This window comes from Megascapheus bottae, chromosome X (assembly GCF_031878675.1).
Source record: "Megascapheus bottae isolate mThoBot1 chromosome X, mThoBot2.hap1, whole genome shotgun sequence".
In the NCBI taxonomy this organism is placed as follows: domain Eukaryota; kingdom Metazoa; phylum Chordata; class Mammalia; order Rodentia; family Geomyidae; genus Megascapheus; species Megascapheus bottae.
Window position 1 is genome coordinate 79,653,313 of NC_143547.1, and position 17,627 is coordinate 79,670,939.

Here is a 17,627-nt window from a genome sequence, read left to right on the forward strand (position 1 = left end):
TAAGAGTTCCAACATCCTTCCACCCAATTTCTTTGCAATGACTTTGATAGTCAAGATATTTAGAGAAGTTCTCAGGAAAGTTTGCAATGATATTTCAGTTTCTCATCTTTCCCATTCCTTTTCAAGTTAGCCAAAGCCCTAGCTCTAGCTGCTCTGCTCCAGACCTCAAGGGAGCAAAACACTCCTAAATCTCTTTCTCAGAATTTCTTTGGAAAAGATATATATATGTGTGTACACACACCACACACACACATACACACACACACACACACACACAAACAATGACCAGATTATGTTACCAAGCACAACTGTAGATGGGCTTCTTAATTAAATTCAAAGGACTGCAGACAGCCAGGCATGATGACCTATGCGTATAATCCTTGCTGCTCTGGAAGCTCAGATAAAGAGAATCAGGGTTTGAGGTCAATTGGGGCAAAAGTATTTAAGACACCTTCCAACCAATAATCTGGGTGTGGTGATATACACCTGTTATCCAAGCTAAGTGGGAAGCATAAAAGACCAGCTAGGGCACAAATGTGAGGCCCTATCTGAAAAATAACTAAACAAAAAAGGGCTAGAGGTGTGGCTCAAGTGGTAGAATTACTGCTTAGCAGTACTTGGCTTTGAGCTCAAACCCCTGTACTGCCCAGCACAATAGTCCTGCTAAAATTGAGCTATTTATTGGCATGTGAATACAATGTAATAGACGGTGCAAACTTCTGGGGGAAAACAACTTAGGAATGCTAGTATTTAAGAATATACTGTACTTACCAAATGCCAGTTGCTCATACCTACCTGTAATCTTAGCTACTCAGGGAAGCTGAGATCTAAGGATCATGGTTCAAAGCCATCCCAGGCAGGAAAGTTCATGAAACTTATCTCTAACCACCAAAAAGCCAGAAGTGGAGCTGTGGATCAAGTGGTGGAGTGTTAGCCTTAAGCAAAAAAAAGCCCAAGAACAGCACCTAGGCCCTGAGTTCAAGCCCCAGACTAGCACACAATGTTCACCATATAGCAAATAAATTTGGCTCTGTAGGCCAGATAATCTCAAATAAAAAATATTCTACTAATGATGTCTGTACTGAACATGTACTGGCCATTTTCTTGTCATTATTCCCAAAGTACTACAGTGTAACAATGCTCTATGGAGCTATTTATATTATGTTAGGTATTGGAACTTACCCAGAGACTATTTAAAATATAAGCGAGGCCATGCTTAGGTTCTATGCAATCACAAAATGCCATTTTGAATTACAGGCTTTAGCATCTGTAGATCTTGATATCTACAGGGGTCCTGGAAGCAATCTTAGGCAAACACTAAGGGAAGGCAATAGTTATGACTATGACCTTGTTTGGGGGAGAGGGACGTTGTGCTGGGACCGTGGCTCAATTGCTAGAATACTTTTTTTTTTGCCAGTTCTGGGGCTTGAACTCAGGGCTTGGGCACATTCCTTGGGCTTCTTCAGGCTAATGCTCTACAATTTGAGCCACAGCACACCTCTGGCTTTTTCTGTGTGTGTGGTACTGGGAAATCAAACCCAGGGCTTCATGCATTTGAGGCAAGCACTCTATCACTAGGCTATGCTTCTGGCCCCTACTTGGGTTTTTTTGTTTGTTTGCTTTTGGTTTTGCTTTTTTGTGGCTCTTGGGGCTTGAACTCAGGGCTTGAGCATTGTCTCTGAGCTCTTTTTGTTCCAGGCTATCGTTCTACCACTTGTAGCCACAGCACAGGTTTTCTGGTGGTTCTTTGGAGATAAGAGTCTCCTAGACTTTCCTGCTCAGGCTGAATGATGATCCTTAGATCTCAGCCGACTGACTAACTAGGACTACAGGCATAAGCCACCAGCACCATGCTTAGAATGCTTATTTAGTAAGCATGAGGTCCTGAGTTCAATTGCTGATGCTGGATAAACAAAAAGAACATAAACTTGAAATCATGTTGCAGGTTGGTGTCCTACTAACTAACACTGGGATACTGGGCAGGTGACTTAACTAGCCTCCCTGGGCCTCAGTCACTGCATTGTTAGCATTAACTTCTGTGTTTCTAAGAGAGACAGTGGTATGAATTCCTTATTTCAAGAATTAACTTGTTTGGTGGCAGGATTCTTTCTTTCTTTTCTTTTCTTTTCTTTTCCTTCCTTCCTTCCTTCCTTCCTTCCTTCCTTCCTTCCTTCCTTCCTTCCTTTCTTTCTCCTCTCCTCTCCTCTCCTCTCCTCTCCTCTCCTCTCCTCTCCTCTCCTCTCCTTCTTTCTTTCTTTCTTTCTTTCTTTCTTTCTTTCTTTCTTTCTTTCTTTCTTTCTTTCTTTCTTTCTTTCTTTCTTTCTTTCTTTCTTTCTTTCTCTTTGTGGATCATGGGGCTTGAACCTGGCCTAGGTGCTGTCCTTGAGCTCTTCAGCTCAAGGCTACAGCCCCACCCTTGAGCCACGCCCTACTTCCCACTTTCTAGAGGTTAATTGCAGATAAGTCTCAGGTCCTTTTGTGCCCAGGCTGTCTTTGAACCTTGATCCTCAGATCTCAGCATCCTGAGGAGCTAAGATTACAGGCGTGAGCCAGTGTGCCAGGCTTTAAGGGTACATTCTTTCTTAAGAGGAATGCCCAGCATTGGAGAGTAGGTCACTAACATAAGGTCTTCCAAGAACTCTGAAGTGTAACTACACCAAGAGTAATTATGAACAAAGAGAAACACCTCAGAGTGTTTTCCTGATGTTAGAGCTCAGTGTTTCTCCCCTTGAAAGCACCCATACTCTGTTAGAGTATTCCTCTGAGTTTCTCCTGCTTGTCTGCAAGTCTGTTTTCCTGCTCACTTGCTTACCCAATAAAACCCTGCCAAGTTGTTGAGATTTTTTGTTTGTTTGTTTGGTTTGGATTGATTTTAAACCACTGTGACATGTCCAGAAATTCTTATTCTGCAATCAAAGTCAGTGACCCTTTGCAGACAATCCCTACTTCTAAAGGGACACTTCACAGCCCTCATCTGGACCCTTTGCCAATCCCTAAATCCCGAACATGGTTGTGAAGACTGAATAATGCGTATAGATTGTTAGAGATTGTTAACTCAGTTCTTACTATGTTTCAGCTTAAAATAAGAGAGGATAGATTAAATGAATTATTAACAATACTGGCTGGCACTGATCATTTTTTTTCTTATGCTTGATTTACACAGAAAGTCAGCCCCCTGTGACAAATTTGAGTGTCTCCATTGAAAACCTCTGCACCGTAATATGGACGTGGAATCCGCCTGAGGGAGCCAGTCCAAATTGTAGTCTCAGCTATTTGAGTTATTTTCATGACAAAAAGGAGAGGGTAAGTTTACTAAAATATATGGCACTGATGAACTAAAGCCATCATTATGAATTAAGGCTGAGAATGAGGCAAGTTCTAAATCTTACATAAAGTTGAAATTTTATTTGGCATTGTGTCCTAATTTACTTGGGTAAAAATTGTATTTTCAATAGTTATTAATGTTGTATAGGAACTCAGTTGTGAGAAACAGAGAAAGCCACATTTTGAGTGGTCAGATTGGGAGTCTTTATTAGAAATCTGGTGACTGCAATTGGATTCTTTGTCACAAAGACCTGCAGCTCCTCCAATACACTTAACACTGTTAGAAAACTGAGCCATGAGAACAGGAAAGGAAAGAAAAGGCAGAAAAACAATACCAACAAACCAGATCATCTCCAATGAAGAGCTGAAGTGGGACACTGTGGTGACTGGAGGAGAGCCAGGAGACAAGAGACACAAGAAAGGGCATAATGTTACCTGAGCTGGTCAGAGCCTAAATAGGCTCAGGGTCAGGGGACAGAGTCATGGGAAACTCAAGTCACGAGTTCGAGATACAGGACTGATAAGTCTAATAATCTATCAACCAGGTCCCCATCCATCACTTGGGAGGTGGGACATCCCTGACTCTACAATGAAGACAAGATGGCACCAATTAAACCAAATTTCCTATCATTCACCACATGGCCAAGATGGCACCAGTTAGACCCAGTATCATTTTTATTTTCCTTTGGTGGGTCGTGGGCTTTAACTCTGGGTCTGGGCACTGTCCCTGAGTTCTTCAGCTCAAGGCTATTGCTCTACCACTTGAGCCACAGTGCCACTTCCGGTTTTCTGGTGGCTAATTGGAGATAAGAGTCCATGAACTTTCCTGTTTGGGCTGTCTTTCAACCATGATCCTCAGATCTCAGCCTCCTAAGTAGCTGGGATTGCAGGCATGAGCCACCGGCACCCTGCCCCCAGTATTCTTATTTTACTGACAGAGTTCAACATTTAAAAATATTTGGTAATTATTTAATAATGAAATATATTTGAGATCTTTTTCTTGCCAGTTCCAGTTCTTGAACTCAGGGCCTGAGCACTGTCCTTGAGCTTTCTCAAAGGTAGAACTCTACCACTGGAGCCACAGCACCACTTCTGGCTTTTTCTACGTAAGCGGACTCAAGGAATCGAACCCCAGTCTTCATGCACACTAGGCAAGCACTCTACTAGTAGGCCAAACTTCCAGCCCCTATATTTGAGATCTTTAGCTACTGGGCATTTACTTCTAATTATTTATGTTATGTAAATTTGTTCTTTTGCACCTTCCTGCCTGTATTAAGTTCTGTCTATAAAAGAAAGACTAATTTTTTCAGGGAACTTTTCATGTTTGCTATCTTACTAATTGCTATTTGGTCTAAAGGTAAGTGGCCATATAAAATATGAAATAATAAGCTGGTGACAGGTGGGTTTCACTAGATTTCCTGATACCTAGGGGGAAAGGATGTAGTAAATGATTTTTTTTTACAGAATTGAATAATTTCAGGTCCTTTATGATAATCTTTATTTAATGCCAGTATTGGGTCTTGAACTCAGGGCCTGGTCACTATCCATTAGCTTTTTCTCTCAAAGCTGGTGCTCTCATACTTGAGGCACACTTCCATGTGTGGCTTTTTGCTGATTAAACAGATATGAGTCTTACAAACTTTCCTGACTGGACTGGCTTCAAATCTCTGTCCTCAGACCTCAGTGTACTGAGTAGCTAGGATTACAAGTGCTACCAGTGACATGATAATCTTTTTTTTTTCATTCAAAAGAATTTTATTTCATGAGACACAGAATGGAACACGTTATTAAGATAACAAACCCATTGAGGAGCAATCTTCATAGTTGTTGCACCATAAACTTACATAGTCTTAGTTTCTATTAGGAACTTCCAGTCTAAAAAATGGTAATTTCCAATTGAAATACAGATGACATTGAGAAGAAAAGATGGTAACAAAACAGAACATAGCTGCCTACATTATTTGTTTCACTCATCATGCTTCCAAAAACAATACATAAACTGTTTTTAACATACCCAGTAAACACTGATCAAATTTTTAGTTTAAAGTTCTTTGAAAATTTTTTTTACCAGACTAGGAATGTGACTTAATGGTAGAATGCTTGCCTAGTATACATCAAACACCGGGTTCAATTCATCAGAACCACATGAATAGCAAAGGCCAAAAGTGGCACTGTGGCTCAAGTGGTAGATCCACAAAAGAAACTCAAGGACAGAGCACAGGCCCTGAGTTCATGCCACAGGACTGGAACAAAAAAAAAGTGAGTAGGGTATTTGGAAACGTGAATGAAATATGTCAGATGCACCTAGTAAAAATATTTCAAGTCAAAATAAATCTGTTTCCTCAACATATCCATTTATTTGATCAAAATTCAGTCGTGGAGCTTAAACTCAGAGCCTGAATTCGGTCCTGAGCTTGCTTGCTCAAGGGTAGCACTCTACCATATTTTTTTCCATATTTTTTATTGTAATTAGTAAAAGGGTTACATGATATTTGCCAGATAGAAGGTGTATTAATTCACATACATTGATACCCTTTCACATGTCTTGGTACCCATTTCCCTCCCCCCCCACACCCCCCACCTGTTTTGGTTTTCCCCCCTTCCCTATCAAATTTCAAATATCCAAATACAAATAAATTCAATATATCAGATAACAAAGTGAGATACTATACCAATATGAGATAACCAAGGGACAGCAAAGGAGATGAGAGACAACATAGTACATTAAGGACAACAATCATTCATTATATGGCTTTTGTTTCAATATCCTGGAGGTCCTTTCAATTAACTTCACATTATATGGCCTTATGTATCAAGATTTTGCTCTATTGCAGAACTCTGCTAGTAGAGCCCAAGGTTTCTACTGATTATGACGAATGAGGGAAACCATTGAGCCTAAGTTCCTTTGAGTCTGGCTTACTTCACTTAATATGATTTTTTCTAAGTCTTTCCATTTCCTAACAAATGGGGCGATGTCATACTTTCTGACAGCAGCATAGAATTCCATTGTGTACAAATACCACAACTTGTTGATTCACTCATCAACTGAGGGACATCTAGGTTGGTTCTATATCTTTGCTATGGTGAATAGTGCTGCAATGAACATTGTTGTGCTAGTGGATTTAGGATGTCCTTGTTTCTGGATGGTTGGGTAAATGCCAAGTAGTGGAATTGCTGGGTCATAGGGGAGTTCTATGTTTAGCCTTCTGAGGCACTGCCACACTGCTTTCCATAGTGGTTGAACGAGTTTGCACTCCCACCAACAGTGTAGTAGTGATCCCTCCTGGCCACATCCCCTCCAGCATCTGTTGTTATTCGTTTTCCTGATCCTGGCCATTCTAACTGGAGTGAGGTGGAATCTTAGAGTTGTTTTGATTTGCATTTCTTTTATGACCAGAAATGTTGAGCATTTCTTCATGTGTCTATAGGCCATTTTTGTTTCTTCTTCAGAGAAGACTCTCTTTAAGTCTTTGGCCCATTTTTTAATGGGATGGTTGTTAGTTTTGGAGTGATTCAATTTTTTGAGTTGTTGATATATTTTAGATATGAGGCCTTTGTCCGTTGTTTGGTTGGTGAAGATCTTCTCCCACTCTGTAGGCTTCCTGATTAGTTTACTAGCTATGTCCTTTGCCTTACAAAAGCTCTGCAGTTTAATGCAGTCCCACTTATCCAGTCTTTCTCTGATTTGTTGTGATTCTTGGTCCTTATTAAAAAAGTTTCTACCTGTGCCAAGGAGGCCTAGTGTATCTCCTATTCCTTCCTGTAAAGTTTTCAGTGTGACATGATAATCTTATTCAGCTGTTTTATATCTCTGTCTCCTATTTTTTTATGTTGGTTCTGGGGCTTGAACTCAGAGCCTGGGTGCTATCCATAAGCTTTTGTGCTCAAGATTAGCATGCTACTGTCACTGGAAGCAGGTAATGGTTTGTGAAGTTTCCCTCTAAAAGTAGGGATTCTTTACGTAGGGTCTTTGACATTGATCACAGAATTTCTGGACCATGTTTTTTATTTTTAAAGAATTTATTAATGTTGATTTTTAGATCATAATTTATTTTTTTCATGTATTTATTATTGTAATTAATAGGGTTATATGATATTTGCCAGATAGTTGGTGCATTAATTCCCATACACTAATACCCTTTCACATGTCTTGGTCTCCATTTCCCCCCCCCCCACCCCCACCCCTCATCTTGTTTTCCCCCCCTTCCCTATCCAATTTCAAATAACCAAATACAAATATATCAGATATATCAGGTAACAAAGTGAGATACTGTAACAATATCAGATAACCAATGAACAGCAAAAGAGATGAGAGATAACATAGTACCTTAAGAACAACAATCATTCATTTTTACATCATATTTTAAATGACAAGTTTAACATACAAGTGTTCAAGGAGGGAATCTCTATTTACAATCACTGGGACTTAGTATTTAGAACTTAATCACAATTAGGCTAGGGTTTGTATGTCATAGAAACATATTAATTTATGAAATAAAACATGTCTATAGAGTCATAGGTATTTATGTCTATATAGTGATGTTTATATTTCCATTACCATGTCCATAGCTTTGGGTATGCAGTTATTGAGTCCTCGTTCTTGTACTCTTTGGATTTAATAACTGCATATTAAGGATACCATGCGCCTTTTGTTCCTTAGGTCTTGACTTGTCTCACTCAACATGATTCGCTCTAGATTCATCCACTTCCCTGAGAATGCCATTATTTTATCTTGTCTGGACCATGTTTTTGAGTTGCCTTAACCAGGCCTCATTTTCCTCATTTTATCCTGCCTCACTTCCACTGGAGCCACAGCTCCACTTCTGGCTTTCTTGATAGTTAAATGGAGATAAGAGTCTCATGGACTTTCCTACTGAGTCTGGCTTTAAACTGTGATCACTGGATCTCAGCCTTCTGGGTAGCTAGAATTACAGGTGTTTGGCTATTCCTTTTTTTCTATGAGTGGGGGTGAGGGCACTGCAGAGGGGTGTTCAGGGCTGAATTTGTCAATGATTTGGGGCAAGCAGAACAAAAAGCCTCATTAAAGTTCTGTTCTTTGTCATAAGACTTGGGAACAGCGAATTGTGAAATCATGGATTTAACACTGATTGGTTGTAGGAGTCAGGCAGACTGGATTCTAGCTAGTACATCTCATGTATTTGGTGCAAGGGTTGGGATAAATAATTTAACTTGATTCTTTGTGTTCCATTTTGGTGTTGAGAATGTGGTCCCATCAGTTTCCCTTGCATGCTGGCACATAAGAAATAATATATATGTGTACATGTTTAATAGTGAGATTGGAACCCACTCTTTTCTCCAAGGGAAATTTGCTAATCTCCCTTTGTCTATTATGCCTTAGGTGTTTTTGTTTTTGTTTTTATTTTGCCAGTCCTGTGCTTGAGCTCAGGGCCTGAGCACTGTCCTTGGGTTTTCTCAAGGCTAGAGCTTTACCACTTGAGCCTCAGCACCACTTCCAGCTTTTTTCTATGTATGTGGTACTGAAGAATTGAATCCGGGTCTTCGTGCATGCTAAGCAAGCACTCAACCACTAGGCCAAACTCCTGGCCCCATAGGGCCAGTATAAAGAACTGAGGCTTCCTAGAAGCATTTACATTTCAAAATCGACTCCTTAGTACGCCTGTAATATTAGTGAAATTCTGGTCTCCTTTACATACTGTTGGCTTCATTTTTTTTTCTTCTTCTAATACTGGGCCTTGAACTCAGGGCTTACTAGGCTTGTTTGCTAACAATTGGCATTCTAGCACTTCATGCTCCAGCCCTGCTTCTCTGGCTGTTTTGGAGATGACAGTGTTCAAGGACCTTTCTACCTGGATTGGCCTCCAACTGTGATCCTCCAAACCTCAGCTTCCTGAGTAGTTAGAATAAGTGAGCCACGAATGCCTGGCTGTTGGTTTCCTATTGCTCCTAAGGAAGGGCCTTAAGTGTTGGGAGCCGCTAAGTACCTTTGCAACTACCATAGTCATTTTGTCACGGCATGCCAGTGAAGGTGTGTGAATTTCTCTTAAAAGTAGGGACTCTTGGGGCTGAGAATGTGGCCTAGTGGTAGAGTGCTAGTCTAGCATGCAGGAAGCCCTGGGTTTGACTCCTTAGTACCACATAAAACAGAAAAATGCAGAAGAGGTGCTGTGGCTCAAGTGATATAGTAGTCGTCTTGAGCAAAAGAAGCCCAAGGACAGTGCCCGAGGACTGGCAAAAGAAGTAGGAACTCTTCTCTTAGGGGGATTGACTTTCATCACAGAATAAGAATTTCTGGGGCCACAAGTGTGGCCTCATGGCCCGGGGGGAGTGTGGCCTAATGGTAGAATGCTCACCTAGCATGCAAAGACCTGGGTTTGATTCTTCAGTACCACATACACATAAAAAGCTAGAAATGGTGCTGAGGCTTAAGTGGCAAACCACTAGCATTGAGCAAAAAGTGTGCAAGGATAGTGCCTAGGCCAAGAGTTCAAGCCTCATGACAAAAAAAAAAGATTTCCTGGATAAGTCATGGTAGTATGAAAACTTGACAGAGCTTTATTGAGAAAGCAAGCAGACAAGCAGACCAAAAATAACCCCCAGACAAGCGGATACACAGAAAGGAAGGGGCACACTCTAATTAAGTGTGGGTACTCTCAAAGGGAAAGACAGAGAGACACACAACTCCTTGGCTGTTAGGGGTGTTTATATGGCAAATGCAGGGGGTTTGACTTTACAGTTATGCAAAGATACGTGTTTTATCTGGGCTCTAATTACTCTTTGTGTTAACTGTTTCTGAGTTCTAGATATCATCCTGCCAAACAAATATTAATTCTTGGGGTGAGGAATGCATCTCTCAGGAAGGAATGTATCCTGTTGCTTTTCTTTGAAACATAGACAGTGCTTCTTTGTTTTAAAATACTATGTTTCTGAGTTGCCATCACCAGGCCTCATTTCCCTCTATTTATCCTGTCTCATTTTCCCCTAAATGATTTTAGAACCTTCATCTTAAGGGAAGAAGATGTACTGGCTTTAAGCTTGTTTTTAATTCCTGGCAGCCATTTACTATGCCTCATTTTCTCCTAGTCTATCGTGCCTCAATTTGACTATGTATTAAAAACCCCAAAGAAAAGTAACCTTTTAGGTCTCCTTTCCCTAGCTTGTTAAGGATGTCAGGAATATATACTTATATTCTAACCTAGAAATGTATTCTTCTGTGTACTTATAGAAATTTACACTTTAAAGTAACCTTACTAGGTGCTGGGATTTTGGCCTAGTGGTAGAGTGCTTGCCTAGCATGCACGAAGACCCGGGTTCAATTCTTCGGTACCACATACATAGAAAAAATCCAGAAGTGATGCTGAGGTTCAAGTGGTAGAGCTCTAGTCTTGAGAAAGTTCAAGGACAGTGCTCAGGCCCTGAGGTCAAGCCCAGAACTGGCTAAATAAATAAATAAAGTAACCTTACTAATGGAAATGGAGCATGGCTCCAGTCATAAAACGCTTATCTAACAAGCATGAAGCTGGATACTACCAAAAGAAGTAAGCTTAGGAGGCATTAGAATTGGGTTTGAAATTTTCTGTCTTCCTCTTTTAAGCTGTGTGAGCTTGGGCAAGTGTGAGCCTCTGTTTACTTGCTTTTAAAATGTGGGCAGTGGCTCATGCCTGCAATCCTAGCTACTCAGGAGGCTGAGATTTAAAGCTCACAGTTCAAAGCTAGCCTGGGCAGGAAATTCCATGAGACTCTTATGTCTAGTTAATCACTGAGTAGCTGTGGCCCAAGTGGTAGAGTGCTAACCTTGAGTACAAAAGCTCAGGTATACGGCACAAGACCTGAATTCAACACTGGCACCAAAAATCTGTGGGGCCATGTAGAGGTGTTAACAGTTCCTCCCTCATGTACAGAGTGTGCATTGAAGAAGAGGGCTCAATGGATCCCATAGATAAAATCATTGTTAGCATTTATTAGTGGTAGTGTTGTTAAGCTGAAATTGAGGACATTCCCTCAATCACAGAACAAAAGGATTGGATATTGTCAGTATTTAGTGGTTCAGCCTTATATTACTGTTTGATCATATTTGCTCCATTTTGCCACTAAAGAGACCAGATGGAAACCATAAAGGATGACTTCTACATAGGCCTGCTTGCATATTTTAGCCATTTGACAGGGCTGATGGCTATCAATCCTACAAGGAGTAATAAATACTGTTCCTTCTAATTGGTGATGAGAGGTTTCCTGACTAGACCAACTGGACTTTACCATCTGGAGGCTCTCTATGAGTGGCAAAAGTGATTTCTTTTCTCTTCTCTTTCTGACCTTTGAATACAGAATTAACATCATATTCAAAAGAGGGCTGCATATACCCCTGAAGCAAATTGGGCAGTTGCCCTTATGATGGTTTACACAAATTAAGGGGCTTTGCAAACAAATGTCCACCAATGTTCCCAAGTTATGATGAAGTGATAATGTGAACTCTGGAGATCATTTTCAGTATCTATACTGGATGCTCATGAAGATCAGAGACAGGGATTCATAGATGATTGTTTTGGAGGAAAGGATAAGTCTCAGAATCTGTTCTCCACCACTGTAATCTTTATGCCAGTTCTAAGGCTTGAATTCAGGGCCTGGGCACTGTCCTTGACCTTTCTCAAGGCTAGCACTCTACCACTTGAGCCACAGTAACACTTCTGGCCTTTTCTGTGTATGTGTTACCGAGGAATCGAACCCGGGGCTTTGTGCATGCTTTGTAAGCACTCTACCTGTAGGCCACACTCTCACCCCCCCACCACTAGTTTTTTTTTGGCCAGTTCTGGGGCTTGAACTCAGGACCTGAACACTGTCCAAGGGCTTTTCTCAAGGCTAGCACTACCACTTGAGCCACAGCACCACTTCTGGTTTTTTTCTGTGTGTGGTACGAAGGAATTGAACCTAGAACTTCATGCATGCTAGGCAAGCATTCTACCACTAGGCCATGCTCCTGACCCACAACTGTGGTTTAGCAATGTCTATTATTCCCCACATCTTGCACTAGATTTTAAGTATTTTTCATTACCAATAGATAAGGAAGTCCCACTGGGCAAATTAATCACCAGGCCCTTTGGTCCAGGCATTCAGAGAAGCAGAAGTTGTACCTTACTCCCTTTCCTTCTGAGAAAGGAATTCTGCACTCGGCAAAGGTGTAATGAGACAAGGGAACATTGGTCTTCACAGAGAAAGCTAAGTTCAGGACTGTGGTGTTAGTTTCTGATGAAATTTCAGAGGAGGCTAGATTCCCTTAGGGGTGGAGAATAATGCCATTATAGCAGCTACCAATGGAATGATTCATCGAAGTTAAAAGTCATGTGGGAGCCATCACACATAATTCATCAAGATCTGCTGGAAGAAATTAATTCCTTGTCTGATAGAGAAGAACTATGTTTAGTGATCTCTGATAGACTCAGAGCTTCTATTTTATTCATGACAATTTAATATTTTTGACCTTTATGAATTTATGAAGATTTTATTTTGAAATTATAAATATTTGTGTGTATGTAGGTCATGGGGCTTGAACTCAGCCTGGGCGCTGTCTCGGGGCTCTCCAGCTCAAGGCTACCACCTTACCCTTGAGCCAAGCCCCACTTCCCATTTTCTGGAGGTTAATTAGACATAAGAGTCTCAGGTTATTTTGTTGCCTGGGCCAGCTTTGAACTTTGATCTTCAGATCTCAGGCTCCTGAGTAGCTAGGATTATAGGCGTGAGCCACCGAACCCAGCTGAATTTATGAAGATTTTTAGAAAATTATTTAAAATATTTTTTTCTTGGTGACATGACTCAAGTAGTACAGTACTAGCCTTGAGAAAGTTCAAAGACAGTGACCAGGCCCTGAGTTCAAGCTCTGGAACTGGCAAAAACAAAAAAACAAAAAATAGAAACAATTGGTGCCAGGAGTTTGGCCTAGTGGTAGAGGTCTGGCCTAGCATGCACCAAGACCTGGGTTTGATTCCTCAATATCATATATTTAGAAAAAGCCAGAAGTGGTGCTGTGGCTCAAATGGTAGAGCTCTAGCCTTGAGAAAGCCCAAGGACAGTGCTCAGGCCCTGAGTTCAAGTCCCAGGACTGGCAAAAAAAACCCCACCAAACTGGAAACAATCTAGCTGTTTGTTAGGAGGAAAATCATTAAATTATGATATATGTATTAAAATTAATAATAGATTTCAAAATGGAAAAAAAAATCTCCTCTTTTTTTTGCAGAGGGGATCAATTATAAGGATTGAACCCAGGGCCTGGGTATTGTCCTTTAGCTTTTCTACTCAAGGCTAATTAATGCACTACCACTCTGAGCCACAGCACCACTTCATTTTTTGGTGGTTACCTAGTGAGTCTCGCACACTTTACTGCTAGGCTGCCTTTGAGCTTCAGTCATCAGATCTCAGCCTTCTGAGTAGCTAGTGTGAGCCTCTGGCACCCAGCTTTTAGTCTTCCTTTAAGTTATTTGTGTGTGTGTGTGTGTGTGTGTGTGTGTGTGTGTGTGTGTGTGTGTGCGCGCGCGCGCGTGTGCGTGTGCACATGCATGTGCGTGTGCACCGGTACTGGGACTTGAACTCAGGGCATTTGTTTCTCCACTAACATTTTTGTTCAAGGCTGATACTCTACCACTTAAGCTATACTTCCACTTTCAGGTTTTTGCTGGTCAACTGGAGATAAAAGTCTCACAGATTTGTCTGCCTGAGTTGGCTTCAAACTGCAATCCTCAGATACTCAGCCTAGTGAGTTAGGATATCCTAAGTTACTTTTAGACATATAAATGTGCCTGAAAGTAAGATTTAGCTTAGTATTAAAGCATGTTTTAACTTGAGGTATTCAGTATAATAAATTTTCTCTGATTTATGCTCATAATTTTGTTCATGGTGCTAAAGGTCAAACCCAGTATCACACTTGCTAGAAAAGTGCCTATGCCTGAGATTCAGCTTCCCCCATCCTAATTTATGGCATTGACATTATTTTTCCCTAGTGACCTCAAAAGGCAAAAGCAGCTTCCAAACAAGGATTATCAAGGATTCTTGGGGTCAGAATGGTTCATGGGGATATATAGGACTTACGTTTAATCAAATTGTCAACTTGTAAAATTTGTATTCAAAGCCTTCCAACTGTCTTCGATCACTATGATCCTGGGGACAAAGTCTGCACCTCCAAAAGCTCAATAATCTCAGTGCACCTGTATATAATCTTCTCTAGGGGACCAGTCCTTCCTATATGTGACAATGAAAATGGTGAAGTGTTTCAGGAAGACTTACTGAATATTGAAGCATATTGTATGTTCCATCCCTGTAGGCAGAGCCTATATGGGAAGCCAAATGATAAAGAGGTTTCTTGGCAAGGAATCAGGAAGTCCTTGTGAAAAATGTCCTTGGCTAAGAATAGCTGGAGGTCCCTCTGAGGATAACCATAGTTTGGCTGGATACTCCATGGTCTTGTAGCTCAATCACTCAGACTCTTTTCTTCCAGCCAGGATTTTGCTTGACAGTCCTTCTTTTCCTGTCCTGACAGGCTGACCACATCTCTTTGTCAGATTGTTGTTTCAACTTGGCTTAAGTTCTATTCTGTCTCCAAAAAAGTGGTTTTGTTCATGCCTGCTCTAGTTTATTCATTGCTGACTTGCCAGAAACTTCTCAAGAGAGTAACTAGGTCCTTATTTTGAAGATACCTTGAGTTACCCTCATGCTCAGCTCTCAGCAAGCCTGGGATATGTAAAAATAGCTGCTTGAGGTGCTTAAGCAGTTTCTCCCTTCGTGGCTATTAGAATATTAGGAAAGTAAATATCTGAAACTTGGGTCAGAAATTATTGCAAAACAGGAAGTGCTGTCCTTGGAGTTCTGATTAAAAGCAGAACATTCTTAATTACTCCAGCCCTATCACTTCTCGGAATTTTCATTTCCTAGAGAGCCCTTTAGTCAAATTATTCTAATCATAATATCAGATTTGTGGTTGATGCCTATACACAATAAGTTAACTTTCTATCAATCTTATATACCTCTCAGAAATAAGAGCATATATACTCAGTGCAACTAGAAACCTTTGTAATTTTTTTTTGCTAGTCCTGGGGCTTGAATTCAGGGCCTGGGCACTGTCCTTAGACACTTTTTGCTCAATGCTAGTGCTCAGCCACGTGAGCCTCACCACCATTTCCAGCTTTTTCTGTGTATGTGGTATCCAAGGAATCAAACCCAGGGCTTCGTGCATGCTAGGTGAGCACTCTCTTTCACCAAGCCACACTCCAGGCCACCTTTGTATTTTATAGACATGCACACAAGTTAGACAATGTCAACAGTACAGCAAAGTATTTGATGAAAAGGCTCTTTGAGGTAAACAAGATTACTAGAATCTTGGTGATTCTTGTTTTTTGGTTGTGGAGATTGGACTCTGGTCCTGAGTGCTGTCCTTGAGACTTAATCTCAAGGCTAGCGCTCTACTACTTGAACCACAGTGCCATTTCCGTTTTTCTGGTGGTTAATTAGAGACAAGAGTCTCAAGGACCTTCCTTCTCAGCCTGGCTTTGAACTGTGATCCTCAGATCTCAGTCTCCTTAGTAGCTAGGATTACATGCCTGAGCCACTGGTGCTCAGCTTTAAAAAAAAACAAAACATTGAATTTGATGAGATATGTTGCATGGGCTTGGCAGTAAATTTTGATAATTGTATGATGCTCCTTTCAAATGGCTTTTAGAAGGTTGATGTGTTAGCGTGGTTGACTTAAAGGTAAATTTCATGATTGCTTAAAGTGACTTTTATCTACAGTAGAATTTCTCAACGGTGGTACTGCCGCTTGGTGTAGCATTATTCTCCGGAAGGAGCATGGATGCTGTCCTTCCCTTGGTAAGCTGTTTAATAACGATAGCTCCTTGGCCGGGAGTTTGGCCTAGTGGTTAAAGTGCTTGCCTAGCATGCATGAAGACCCGGGTTCGATTCCTCGGTACCACATACATAGAAAAAAGCCAGAAGTGGTGCTGAGGCTCAAGTGGTAGAGCTCTAGCCTTGAGAAAGTCCAAGGACAGTGCTCAGGCCCTGAGCTCAAGCCCAGGACTGGCAAAAAAAAAATAACGATAGCTCCTACTCACTAGGTGCCACTCGCTTCCCTTCCAAGTTATGATAAGAAGTGGCCTTACACATTACTGAATGGCTTCTAGAATGGTTAGAGAAGACAAAATTACCCTAGCAGACAATCTTTGATCTTGAGAATTTAGCATTGTTATATACATTTGGGCATGGGAATACTTGATTTATTTAGTTTGGCTTTTTTGTATGTTGTCTACAGCCTGTCTTTTTTTCCCCTTTCAAACCTTAGCGAATTGCTCCAGAAACTCGCCGTTCAATAGAAGTGCCCCTAAATGAGAAGATTTGTCTACAAGTGGCGTCCCAGTGCAGCACCAATGAAAGTGAGAATCCTAGCACTTTGGTGGAAAAGTGCATCTCACCCCCTGAAGGTAATAACTGAAACCATGGTCTCTTGGTATCTAGAGAATAAATCCAAATGTATATTTTTCATTCATTAATTCATTCACTTCCTAGACTGAGTCTAATGTGTGGCAGGAACTGTATTAGGTACTGTCCCTTCAAAGTGCCCAGAGAAAATTTACTCAATGATGTACAGTAATTATAGTGCTTAGCTATTATGACTACAGTGCTCGGGATTGAACCCAGGGCCTTGCACAAGCTTGTCAGTCACTCTATCATCGATCTCCATCCCCAACACTTGTTGTGATTTTTTTTTATAATTTGAAAAATGAACAAACTCCAACCTCCCCCCATCCATACTGGCAACAAATTGAACCCCTGAAGCTTAAGTGAGATAAGTTTAGCTTATTATCCTTGTCTGCTTCAAGAGGAAAAAGGAATTCAATGATTTATTCTAGGTCTTCAGATTCTGAATCTAGTCTTTTAAGAAAATTGAAGTACCATTATTATATGGAAAGGGAAATTAGTTTGTTATACACAATGTATTTGGAGAGCTGGACACTGGTGGCTCACACCTATACTTCTAGCTACTCAGAAAGCTGAGATCTGAGGATCACAGTTTGAAGCCAGCCCAGGTAGAAAAGTCCATGAGACTCCAATAAAAACTACCCAGAGAAAGCCAGAAGTAGTATTGTGGCTCAAGTGGTAGAGCGATAGCCTTGAGCTCAGAGAGGCTCAGAGACAGTGCCCTGAGTTCAAGCCCTAGGACTGACAAAAAGAAAAAAATACTATACATTTCAAGAAAGATGTTTAGGAGAATTAGGCATAATGATGTAGCTTCACTACAAGACTAACCCAAGGAAAAGCTGTTAAATAGTGAGGTTGGTTTCTGTCCT

The 17,627-nt window shown here is 40.9% G+C and overlaps 1 protein-coding gene across 2 annotated transcripts in view; it reads left to right on the plus strand.

Moving 5' to 3' along the window:
• Positions 1-17,627, plus strand: part of Il13ra1 (interleukin 13 receptor subunit alpha 1) — a 71,927-nt gene that overhangs the window by 20,386 nt on the left and 33,914 nt on the right. For both annotated transcript variants that reach the window (XM_090325676.1, XM_090325677.1), the window contains exons 2-3: positions 3,164-3,303; positions 16,622-16,760. In XM_090325676.1, coding sequence (XP_090181802.1) covers positions 3,164-3,303; positions 16,622-16,760 — 279 coding nt within the window. The remainder of the gene's footprint in view (positions 1-3,163; positions 3,304-16,621; positions 16,761-17,627) is intronic.